The 12,615-nt window shown below is 40.8% G+C and overlaps 1 protein-coding gene across 1 annotated transcript; it reads left to right on the top strand.

Moving 5' to 3' along the window:
- Positions 1 to 565: 565 nt before the first annotated feature.
- On the top strand, positions 566 to 10,742 carry LOC117461490 (cysteine-rich venom protein). Its single transcript, XM_034103380.1, has 8 exons — positions 566 to 628; positions 2,634 to 2,637; positions 7,100 to 7,197; positions 7,582 to 7,672; positions 9,134 to 9,276; positions 10,148 to 10,236; positions 10,396 to 10,478; positions 10,606 to 10,742. The coding sequence occupies exons 1-8, from the start codon at positions 569 to 571 to the stop codon at positions 10,740 to 10,742; spliced, it is 705 nt and encodes a 234-aa protein (XP_033959271.1). The 5' UTR covers positions 566 to 568.
- The last annotated feature ends 1,873 nt before the right edge of the window (positions 10,743 to 12,615 follow it).

The following is a 12,615-nucleotide window of genomic DNA, read 5'->3' as shown; positions in this document are numbered from 1 at the left end:
CCTCTTGCACTTTTCCATTCTATGCATTGTAAACTTGAACCACTGCACTACACCCTTGGGATAAACAATTCCTTGTTTATTCTGTGTGTTGCACTAGTTTGAAGAAAAACCCTCTTCAGTCCTGCGTGAAAGACTTGTTTTTGTCCAGCATCAATTGTGTAAAGCCCTGGTAATCCTGCATCATTAGCAGCCGGAGGGGAATGTGCTTTATCTAAGACTGGGTCTATAAAAGGAGGGAGAGGAAAGTGAAAACTCACCTCAACTTCATGAAGACCCAGGACCAGGTAAGCCTCACACTTCGAAAGTTCCTTAACATATCGTTCAGCATTTCTTTTTAACTTTTGAAGATACAAATGGATTTATTTGGGAAAAAATACCAAGCAATAAAGGGGGGGAACCTGTCATGTACACATCATGATGTAAACCTTGTGTTTGTTCTTTTTCTTTTTATATTACAAATATACGTTATTTTTTAACTGGACAAATGTGTCGTGTTGTAAAAATGTGACAGGAAGTATTTTACTGCAATCTTACTTTGTCTTACTAAAGCTTTATTTTTTCCAGGACAATGTTTGCTTTCCTGATTTGCATCTTGACCGTGCAGCAAGTGAACTCTGCCTGCAATGTGGTAAATGTTATAAGTATGAGTATTATAGAGCATTGTTATACATTATAGAGTAATTTTATTTTGTATGACTTAAGTACATTTTAGACACAGATATTGTGCATTGTGGTGTACTTAACAGAATAAGGTTTTACATGAACATATTAATAAAACATTACTTTAAGACTACCAAAGTTTGTGAGTGTGACCCTGCCAAACTTTTGAAAAGCAGAAAAAAAAAAAGGCACTACCCGCTGGCTGAAGGAACATTCTTTTTTGTACACCTAAATGGTATGCCTAGGCCTACATATGTTTCTGAAATCAGTTGAGGAGAGAAATAGGTGATCAGTGACGGTACGTTCACACAGCCGCGTTAAAAAAGTCTTGGAGGTGGGCGTATCTGAAGCTTGGGGAATTTTTGCGAGCAACGCGACCGACCAACCAATCACATGAATCTCCCGCCCCCGACATACAAAGCAATAGCAAAATTAAAACGAAGTAAACTGGATATAAAATCCCCAAACAGGCGAAAACCTACCAGTTTCACCCACTGTCTCTGCCACCTCCCTCCATGCCTGGTTCCTCCGGTTTGTATCCTGGTAAGTTAATAGGGACTGGTCATAAAGAACCGGGTGATTTGCTAGCACAATAACTCATTTCTACTCCATTTTTAGGAATATAGAAAATGAACTGCGGTATGTCACTCCCAGCTTGCACGCGGTTTGATTGGCTAGCGCTTGTACTGTCAGATTTGCATAAACGGGATTTGATTGGCTGACGCTTCCACCTCAGCTTCAAAAGTTGAACATTGCTCAACTTTTGAATCCTGAAAATCCTGGAAATCTTCGCTTTGCTTCCCACAATGCAGTTCGGCGAAAAGTGAGGCAACGTGACATCCCCCCATTCAAAGTGAATGGGCAGAAGCGTTGGAAGATTTTTTAACGCTGCTGTGTGGACGGGCCGTGACCAAATATTGGTTTATATTTGATCAGCTCTGCTGTTTGAAAGTTTGATTACGGTACGTCCACACAGCAGCTTTTAAAAAATCTTGAAAATCTTGGAGCTGGGCGTGTCTGAAAACTTGGGAATTTTTTGCGAGCAACGCGACCGACAACCAATCACATGAATCTCCCGCCCCCGACATACAAAGCAAAAAACCCCGGGGATTTTATGCGAGCAATATATATATATATATATAAACTCTCCAAACAGGTGAAAACCTACCAGTTTCACCCACTGTCTCTGCCACCTCCCTCCATGCCTGGTTCCTCCGGTTTGTATCCCGTTAATAGTTCTGGTCGTAAAGAACCGGGTGATTTGCTACCGTAATTTCTCGTTTGGAATATGAGGAAATGAACTGCGGTCTGGTTCTCCCTGCTTACACGCGGTTTGATTGGCTAGCGCTTCTACTGTCAGATTTGCATAAACGTGATTTGATTGGCTGACGCTTCCAGCTCAGCTTCAAAAGTTAAACATTGCTCAACTTTTGAATCCTGGAAATCCTGGAAATCTTCGCTTCGCTCCCCCACAATGCAGTTCGGCGAAAAGCCAGGCAAAGTGACGTCATCTCCATTCAAAGTCAATGGGCAGAGAAGCGTTGGAAGCGGTGGAAGATTCATCTAAAGCTGCTGTGTGGACGTACCGTTAGAGTTAATAAATGATGATTGACACTGCACTACAAACTCCATGGCTCTGATTGGTTTGTATTCGCTGCAGTGCAAATCTCCTAAGCAGCACAGGGGAAAGAGAAACATGATATTTGTTAACTGATTATCTGATCATGCACAGGATATAGAGACAGTTTCTTCAAATATGAAAAAAAGTTACTTTTATTAAAAGTTGCGGTTGAAGCTTTAAGTTTAAGTAAAGCAAAGTTTTAATGAAGTTAATACAAAACATTCAACAATTAAGTTAATTTAAATTGTGATTCACATACTTCTAAGAAGTAAAATGATTTGACTTTATCCTCTCTTCATCTCCTTTTCTTCTCTTTCCAAATGAACCTTTCTGCACCGTGGTCGGTCCACAGCAAGGTAAGCACAATGTAAACATCATCAGGCATGTTTAAAGAGCCATTTCATTTTCCAGTTTAAACTCTGATACCATGCCAACAAGTCTCACATTATGATATAGGATTTGGTAAAACCCTCTATGGGTCATTCCAGAATTGAAGGACATTTCATGTCCCCCATATAAAAAATCTAATAATCCATGCCCAAAATGCTAAAACATGCACTTTTTGTGTTAAACATACTTGTCTTGAGACAAAATATATATAAAGTTGTAGAAAAAGTGGTTTCAAAATATTATTTAAATGATCAAATAGCTCTCGAACATCCCCTAAAATGGCATTTTTCTCTTGTCCCCGCTTCTTGGTGACCAACTTGCATGTCAAATATAACAAAAAAATAATATAATCAATTTGTTAAATCATAAACATATTTTAAATAACAGTAATTTTGCACAGAAGGTGTGTCCCTCAACATGCGTTCAACCCATAGACCAGTGTTTCTCAAACTTTTTCATACCAAGGACCACTTAACCCAGGGATGGGCAAATGGCGGCGCGCGGGTCGCCATTTGCGGCCCTCGGATCAATTTAGAAAACAAGGTAATTAAAAAAAAAAAAAATTATATATTTTTTTAATTAAAAAAAATAATAATATATTTTTTTTAACTTATATTACTGATATGTGATTTCGTTCGGCAGCCAAATACCGCGAAATAATCTGTGACGTGTTTGTGTGTATTGTGTTTGTTTCCCGGGGGAAACTCACAAGAAACACCGGCTGTTGTTATGCCTGCTGTGACGTTAAATTACTCCGTTCTCCGCTTGTAATTATGCCGTTACAAGCTTCAAAGTTGTATTTATCATGAATTTGAATTTGGCAAAACGAGTTTAATATTCTAAAAGTCAAGACTGTATTTATTTGAAATCAGATGAAAACAAACTGTAACGAACCCCGAAAAACTAGTTTTTTTACACAAATCCACTTTTATTTTGAAATCAGCCGTTGGTTGCGACTTCCGACTGATTTCGATAGAGCGGGTAACATATGAACACGGCCCTATGTGGATGTCAGCATGAGCAAGAGAAAGATATTTGAGGAAAATCGTGTTTTCCAAGAAAAGTGGGAGAACGAGTATCTTTTCACTGAATTCAGGGGTAAACCACAATGTTTAATATGTTTGCAGACCGTTGCTGTCATGAAAGTAAGCAACTTGAGCCGCCACTACAACACTGTGCACAAGGACAAATATGACAGGTACACCGGGGCTGCCAGAGCAGCGATCCTAGCGGACCTGAAAGGGAAAGTACAAAAACAACAGTGCTTTTTCACCCAGGTCACAAGTGTCCAAGAATCAAGTCTGAAAGCATCATATGCTGTCTCACTCCAGCTTGCCAAAGCAAAGAAGCCACTATCAGAAGGAGAGTTGGTGAAAACATGCGCGATTGAGATGGCTAACGCCTTTGGAAATGAGAAAATGGCTAAACATTTTGAAACTGTGTCCCTCTCCCGACGCACAGTGACTCGCAGGATTTTTGACATTCAAAGTCATGTGGAGGGAAAGCTGAAACAAATCATGTCTGACTGTTCATACTTTTCGTTAGCGTTAGATGAGAGTACAGACGTTACCGATGTTAGCCAGCTACTGGTGTACGCAAGATCAATAAATGCGTCATTTGATGTACACGAGGAACTATTAAAACTTGTACCACTGCACGGCACAACAAAGGGATCGACATTTTCGAGGCAGTGAAGGGTGTTGTCAGCGAATATGGTGGATTTGACAAGCTATCTGCCGTTGTTACTGATGGGGCTCCATCAATGCAAGGAAGGCGCACTGGCTTCGCTGGACTTCTCCGTCAAAGTGGTGTGGATTGCCCGATACTGCACTGCATCATACACCAGGAGGCCCTCTGTGCAAAGAATCTGAACTTCACACATGTCATGGATGTGGTAACAAAAGTTACCAATCTGATTCGGGGGGGGAACAGGTCTCTAAATCATCGGAAATTCACAGCCTTTCTAGAGGAGGTGGATGCTGCCTACGGTGATTTACAGCTGCACACAGACATCAGGTGGATGAGCCGTGGTAAATGCCTGGAGAGGTTTTACGCACTGCGGCTCGAAATTCCCGTGTTTTTGGAGAACAGCCTTACTGCGGATACAAGTGCGTACTGTGACACATTGAGGGATCCACACTTTCTCTGTGACATGGCCTTTCTCACTGATATAAGTGGACATCTCAATTGCTTGAATGTCCGGTTGCAAGGCAAAGATCAGACCGTGTCCGACCTTTTTGGTCATGTGAATAGTTTTCAGATGAAACTCAGCCTGTTCAGAGATAACCTTGCGTCAGATCCCCCGAATTTGACACACTTCCCCGCATGTGGAGAGCTGCGCAATGACATCCCCGAATTGGCCGAATGTGAGATGACGATCCACCGCTACAGAGAAGCCCTTAAAATGTTGCAGGATCAATTCAACAATCGCTTTCAGGATTTCCACGACATGCGAGGCACAATCCAGCTTTTCACTGACCCCATCTCAGCGGTTGTGAATGACCAGCCACCTGAACTACAAATGGAACTGTGCGAACTACAAGGTGACTTATTTTTCCAAATGAAACGGAATGAGAGGGGAGTGTCGTTTTGGAGACTGTTGCCCGAGACCGCTTCCCTCTCTTGAGAGATTTTGCGCTTAAACAGGCCAGCATGTTCGGGAGCACATACATATGTGAGAGCAACTTCTCCATGATGAAGCACATCAAATCAAAAGAGAGAAACAGACTGTCAGACGAAACGCTGTTTCATCTGATGCAGCTTGGATGCACTGGCATCGATGTTGACATTCCCCTTATTGTGCGTCAGCAGAGACAGGCTACAAGTCTCTTAAATTCCAGTTAGACAACTAATGTCTGGGTTAGTGTTCATGTTTATGTCATGTTAGAGCAGGGTTTATTCTCGCCCGCCGCTTCCAGAGGCCCCAGGTGTGCGGCTGGGCTGAGCAGCTGTGAGCGCAGCTTTCTGCTGTGGATGAGAGGGGGGGGCAGATCTGAGAGGAGGGGGGGGTCTGACTTCATGTTTATGTCATGTTACTGTTTAATCTTAATGCACACTTTCCAATAGTTTAAAAGTTGTATTCCACTGTTAAATAACCTGTTCAATACAAACATGCCACTTGTAAAAATTAAATAACATTTCTGTGAACTGATGTTTTTTTGTGAGCTTATTAGAGGATGTTCCCTTAAAGATAGAAACATATCAATGAAAATGTCAAACTTAGTATATGTGTTAATAATTACATACAATACGTGGAATTTGTGTTTTTGTGTGTTCCAATTGAATCTGCGGCCCCCTGGTGGCCAGTACATGCATTATTTGGCCCCCACCATCATCAAAGTTGCCCATCCCTGACTTAACCAATACAAAAACACTCACGGACCACCGAACTCCACATATATCCAAAAACACATCGTTTTTTACAAATCGCCTGAAAATGGTACAAACAAGTGGCAACATGTGTGATGAAGGTGTTTATCTGGGCTATATCCCTTATATATACAGTCTATGGCTATATCATGCAATCAAAAGTTAAACTTAACCTCGCTCCATTGCGGAGATATTCCCGCGAGAGTGCGAAAAACTTAAATAAAGGTATTTATTTCAAATGTGAAATGTTACCAATATACTCACGGACCACTAGGGGGCGCTCACGGACCACCAGTGGTCCGCGGACCACACTTTGAGAAGCACTGCCATAGACTGTATAAACCCTGTTACCCAAACATTTTTAGATTGGCAGAGGAAGTGAAAAAACTGTAAGTCAGATGACACAGTGGAAGTGACATCAGCAAGCCATGTGCTAGTGCCATGGGTAGACCAAAACTAAGTCCTCTCTTTTATTTTTCATATTTTTACAATCTTTTCAGTCTTAAAAGAGTGTGGCACTCTGACCCACTCAACCCTGTTACTGATATTATCAGAATAAAGCATATTAATTTCAATGTTATCTTTCTTGCATTAGATATCCAAGTGTGTCCTTGTCTTGAAAGTACAGTAGCATTACATGCTACATCTAGCAATAATTCCTGAGGTTAAAGCTCAAATTAGCATTGATTTTCAACCCTGTTACTTTCAACCCTGTTACTATAATTAGAGTAACAGGGGTAATTCTTCATTGGAACATATACATTTGATGCCTAGCTGGGCAAATCACTTTTTTTGATGCTTTATTGTCTGTTTTTCCTAAATACATTAAAAATAAAATAAAAGGTTCATTTTACAAAAATGTTGGTGTCTAAATTGTCCTCCAATTCTGGAATGATCCCTATATTCTTTTGTAATATCAAGCCATTTCAGAGTAATTACCACACCAGGATATGTGTGAGTCATAGCCTAGATATTAAGCAAACAGAGCAATGTATTATTTTTAATCTGTTGTTTACACATTGGTTTTTAGTGTGTGTGTCTCTGTGTGTGTGTGTGCAGACATTTGCCCAGACAACCCAGCAGTTCAGGCTGAGATCGTTAACTATCACAATGAACTGAGGAGAGCAGTTGAGCGTGCCTCGGACATGCTGCTTATGGTCAGTCCTTCTTTGTACTCGGATAATCAAAGTGGCTCAGATAATATTTGCTAATAATTCTTAGCTTTTGTTTTCCCTTGTTTGTGTAAATACAAAAAAATGACATTAAATAGGTGAGAACATGTCTTATCATGTCATTGTGTATTTTGGTTTATTTTTGTCATTGCTATTACTGTAATGGTCTTTTTATCTTATCATAATTGTTTTGTCATAATTGTTTTGTTATCTTTTTTGTATTTCTTTTTTATATAGCACCTGCATTTGTACTCTGTACTGTATGTTCTCCTGTTATTGTGTTATGTGTGGGAAAAAACAATAAATAACGGCACAATTATGTTTGTGGGTGTTAACATCTTTACATGTTTTTCTTTATTTCTCATACAGAGCTATGATGAAAAGGCAGCAGTCAATGCTCAGGCCTGGGTGGACCAATGTATTCTGGCTCATGGAGCGCCCAGCACCCGCATGATAGATGGTATATTTTATCCTATTTTATTCTTTGTCTCTCTTTTTTGTTTCTTCTTATCTTGCTCCACATACATTGTGCCAGAACCTTAAATAATATCTCAGATGTTCATCCATTTAATGGTTCTCTTTAAACCAACTGACCTTGTGATTGATTATCAATCACAGTGACATTATGTTATTCTTTTAATTACAAACTATCTGGAGTAGGATAAGTTATCATTTATTATTAATAATAATAATAATAATAATAATAATAATAATAATAATAATAATAATAATAATAATAATACATGAGACTTGTATAGCGCTTTTCTAGAAACTCAAAGACGCTTTGACAGAGAATAAAAAAAAAAGAAATATATACAAAAAAAAGAGATAAACAAAACAGAAAATAGGGGGGGTGGTCAGTGGTTGAATGCAGTGTTGAACAGGTGGGTTTTGAGTGATGTTTTGAATGTGGTGAGGGAGGAAGAATCTCTGATGGATTGGGGTAGTGAGTTCCAGAGGGTGGGTGCAGCAATGGAGAAGGCTCTGCCGCCCCTGGACTTGAGGTTGGTCCGGGGGGGGCAAGAGGTTGTCAGAGCGGAGGGAGCGAGTGGGATGTTTCTGTGGAGGAGGTCAGTCAGGTAGGATGGGACCAGGTTATGGAGGGCTTTGTATGTCATTAAGAGGATTTTGTACTGAATTATTTGGGGGATGGGGAGCCAGTGGAGCTTGATGAGGACGGGGGTGATGTGTTCACGGATTAGGGTGTGGGTGAGTAGACGGGCGGCGGAGTTCTGAATGTATTGAAGTTTTTTGAGGATTTTTGCAGGTGAACCATAGAGGAGTCTGTTGCAATAGTCCAGACGGGAGGTGATGAAGGTGTGGATGAGGGTTTCTGCAGCAGTGGGGGAGAGAGATGGATGTAGACGGGCGATGTTTTTGAGGTGGAAGAAGGCTCTCATGGTGATCTGTTTGATGTATTTGTTGTAGGAGAGGGTTTGGTCAAATATGATGCCTAGGTTCCGGATGTGAGGAGAGGTTTGAACTGGGAAGCCGCCTATGTTGAGGGTGAAGTTATGGATAGATGTGGTGAGCTTTTTTGGCTCAACGATTATTATCTCAGATTTATCGTTGAGTTTATTTATCGTTGAGTTTGAGGAAATTGAGTTGGAGCCAGGATTTTATTTCAGTGATGCAGTTTGTCAGGATGGAGTGGGTAGCAGTGGAGATGGACTTGGTGGAGATGAGAAGCTGGATGTCGTCGGCAAAGCAGTGGAATTGAAGTCTATGACGGAGGATTAAGTGACCAAGGGGAAGCAGGTAGAGGATGAACAGGAGGGGGCCGAGAACTGAACCTTGGGGGACACCTTGGGGGATGCCTGTTTTATCTAAATAACTTGATTTACTGGGATATGGAAATAAAAACGGTGTGTTTGAAGACAGCAATTAATCAGTGCTGCCATGTGTTCCCACCAACAAACAGGATATGAATTAGGTGAGAATCTGTTCTATTCATCCTCACTTGACTCGTGGACTGACGCCATCACTGACTGGCATGCTGAAGTTTCACACTACCTGTATCCCAGTGGCTCCACCAACGGCAAATCTGTTGGTCACTACACTCAGGTAATGCACAGCAATGCGTCGACAAAGATAAGAGCAGAAAATAAAGTAGGCCTACATTGTGACCTTGTGTCAGCAGCAATGCCATCAGTTTTAAAGATGCTTCTTTGTTAATCGATGATTACATTTAATTCATTATTTATAATATCGGAGTAATACCAATTGTTGAAATTAAATGTAATAGTGATTTACCTTCAGAGAATTATCATCAGACTTTGTAGTTCCCATGAGCTCTGGAAAGCGGTTTAGCATCTTTCAGCTCACTTTTTGTTTTTTCATCCACGATTGTTCATTTTTGTTGATTCTCACGGATCTCATTGCGTCAGTTTTAGATGCAAAAGGGAGCTGCTTTTAGAGAAAAAGCCAATTAACCAAATAAAATGTTTTAGAAGCTGAAGATCTAAACCTTTTCCTTAATAGTTGGTATAGACCAAATCTGCGATATTAGGACATAAATTAGATTCATAGATTAAGGTAAGGATTTCTGACAGATATGTGACCGTTTATTTTGGATCAAGATACTTTTTTTGTTCCTAGATATACATTTTATGGTGTATTATCTGTACAAAATAGGTGTGACCAATCCTGCTTTCAACTCTCAAATAAACTGAAGATAGCCTTTTTGTACCACCATTGACAGAAGATATATATGTTTGTATTTCAGCTAAAACAAATGGCAATTTTTTTTTATTTCCAAATGTTTAACTTTCACTACAAATATACCCACACAACAATTTCGATATTAATACTGACAATATAGACATATTTTTAAAATGTTTACAAAACAATGTTTGAACAACCAATATACATCACTGTTTAAGATGTTCCTACTTAAAGTGCCACTGAAGAAAGTCACTTTTTTTTCCGTTGTCAGGTGGTGTGGAACAGCTCCTACAAAATTGGCTGTGGTGTGAAATTGTGCCCCAACGGCATCTATTTCTATGCTTGCCATTATTACCGAGCGTATGTGATCCTCATTTACCTTCCCTACCCATAAAACTCTGGACTTATATGCATATGATATCTGGGAGAGCTTAACGGTGGTGGAAAAAATATGAAGTGTCTATATATTACTGAAGGGGTTGAAATTGGGTAAAATACTGTTAATCATTTTGTTTACAGAGGAAACTTCAAGGGTTGGCCACCTTATCAAGAGGGACCACAGTGTGGTTCCTGTCCCAATGACTGTGAAGGCAAACTCTGCAGTAAGTAACAAATGTGATCACAAATACAAACTCTGGGTTCTTTTTATATAATATATATTTCAATGAATATTATCTACTTAGGTTGAAAAAAAGACAATGAGCTAACATCTTTACTGTTTCTTTCCAGCCAACCCATGTCCTTACATTAACAAATACCTCAACTGTCCAACCTTGAAAAACCAGAATGGATGCACCAATGGGCAGGTGAAAGCCTGGTGTCCAGCTGCATGCAACTGCACCACTGAAATCATCCCAATAGCCTAAAGATCAGCTGGTGAATCTGCAGCACCTAAAATGTTCAGACTAATTACATCTGTGTTGATTATTTGCTTTACCAAGCATTCTACTTTATATATATAATCAATTTAAGCTTACGATGATATATAAATGACACAAGTACGACTATAGTACTGATGTTTTGATAGGGGTTTAAAATATAAGCCTATCGATATTCTTCATCAGAATTTTCTTAAATATTCCCTTTGTTGTATTTTAATTAACCTCCACAATCTTTAAGTTTGTCATATGGTACTTTGGCATTCATGTTAAAATGTGCAACAATTTCAGCTCAAGCAGAAATATAATTATACTGATAATCCACCCATGCTCAAGATAATATGTATCAACTATATGAATCATATACATAATCATAGAATAAAGGCTGTTTTAAAATTCAAGGTTTGTTGTTTGATTCAAGTGAAGCATATAAATGTTGCTTTAGCTAATGTCATTCTTCTCTCTATATATCAATATACATATATACAATGAGTTTGTGTATTTAGGCTCTGTTTCCCTGTATGTTGAGAGGGCTGGGTGTGTGTGTGAGATCCTTGTGGCTGCAGGATGTGGACAAGGAGAACAGCAGGATTGAGGCTGTGAACTTTGTGCCCATGTTTTTAATAAATGCCCACGTCGGGTTATATTTTTGGACGTTCTGCCTCTGCCTCCTTGCTTGGTCTGGGCCGCTCAACGGTCAGCTTCACATTTGTTGTCAGAAGTGGGATTTGACCAAGTAAGGAGGTGAACATTACGAGAGGGAAGAAGAGGGACCAAAGAGAGGAACCGCGGCTGGGGGTGGCTATGCCTGGAACGGACCAGGGGGCCACGGCTGTTGAGGCAGCAGGAGACGAGAGACAAGCAGGAGGAGACGAGAGACAAGCAGGAGGAGCAGCGTTTGCAGGCGGAGGAGGCGGCGTTGAAACCGGGTGGCTGACTGGTTGTCCCGAAGCCGAGACTGTACAGACACTGTGCTTCCTGGGGAGAGGGGGAAGGAAATGTGACGAAGGTAACTTCGTCACTATGAACTGACTGCTTCAGGCCGGGTAATATGGCACTTTATTAGCGTGATTGCACAGTATATGTTGTCTGTGGCTGATGACGGTGTGCACCTGGTGTCTCCTCCCCCCTCACCTGTGTCTTGCTGTGCTGATTAGAGTGTGTGTATTTAGGCTCTGTTTCCCTGTCTGTTGAGAGGGCTGGGTGTGTGTGTGAGATCCTTGTGGCTGCAGGATGTGGACAAGGAGAACAGCAGGATTGAGGCTGTGAACTGTGTGCCCATGTTTTTAATAAATGCCCACGTCGGGTTATATTTTTGGACGTTCTGCCTCTGCCTCCTTGCTTGGTCTGGGCCGCTCAACGGTCAGCTTCACAATCATGCATGTGACAACGTCCAGTGGCAATTTTGTTTATAATTACATCAACAGTGCCAGTACAAACAGCCACACAACATATACTGAAAGACACACAATGGACAGTGGATGCTAATGCTTCTCCTTGTCTGCTGATTGTGTAAATAGACAATTATTTGGGATCAGGATCAACATGTCAACTTTATAAATGAGGTTAAAATGTTAACATAGGTTCAGGAGCATGGCCACGCCTAAAACTCCGCCTCGAACCACGGCCACCCCTATTTATATCCGGCAGAACTTTCGGCCACTGCTCGTCTCCATCCTTTCAAGGACTGACAGCCAGACCGTGATTCACGCCGCGCGTCGTCACGGTTCAAACAAGCTAAACGCTACCACGAGAACATTCAACTTACCATGGATTCCGAACTGCTGATCAACTCACCGGAGTCAGACGAAGATCTCTTCGACATCGGCTACCCGCCATCCACGTTTCAGCAGTTGGATCT

This window comes from Pseudochaenichthys georgianus, chromosome 16 (assembly GCF_902827115.2).
Source record: "Pseudochaenichthys georgianus chromosome 16, fPseGeo1.2, whole genome shotgun sequence".
Taxonomy (NCBI): domain Eukaryota; kingdom Metazoa; phylum Chordata; class Actinopteri; order Perciformes; family Channichthyidae; genus Pseudochaenichthys; species Pseudochaenichthys georgianus.
This window is presented reverse-complemented; position numbering and strand designations above follow the sequence as displayed.

What these genes read in the sequence shown, in the direction of transcription:
- LOC117461490 (XM_034103380.1), top strand. Translation starts at nt 569, where the DNA reads ATGTTTGCTTTCCTGATTTGCATCTTGACCGTGCAGCAAGTGAACTCT. An exon ending in CAGCACCCGCATGATAGATG is followed by an intron (nt 7,673 to 9,133) that starts GTATATTTTATC and finishes ACCAACAAACAG; the next exon opens with GATATGAATTAGGTGAGAAT. An exon ending in GCTTGCCATTATTACCGAGC is followed by an intron (nt 10,237 to 10,395) that starts GTATGTGATCCT and finishes TTTTGTTTACAG; the next exon opens with AGGAAACTTCAAGGGTTGGC.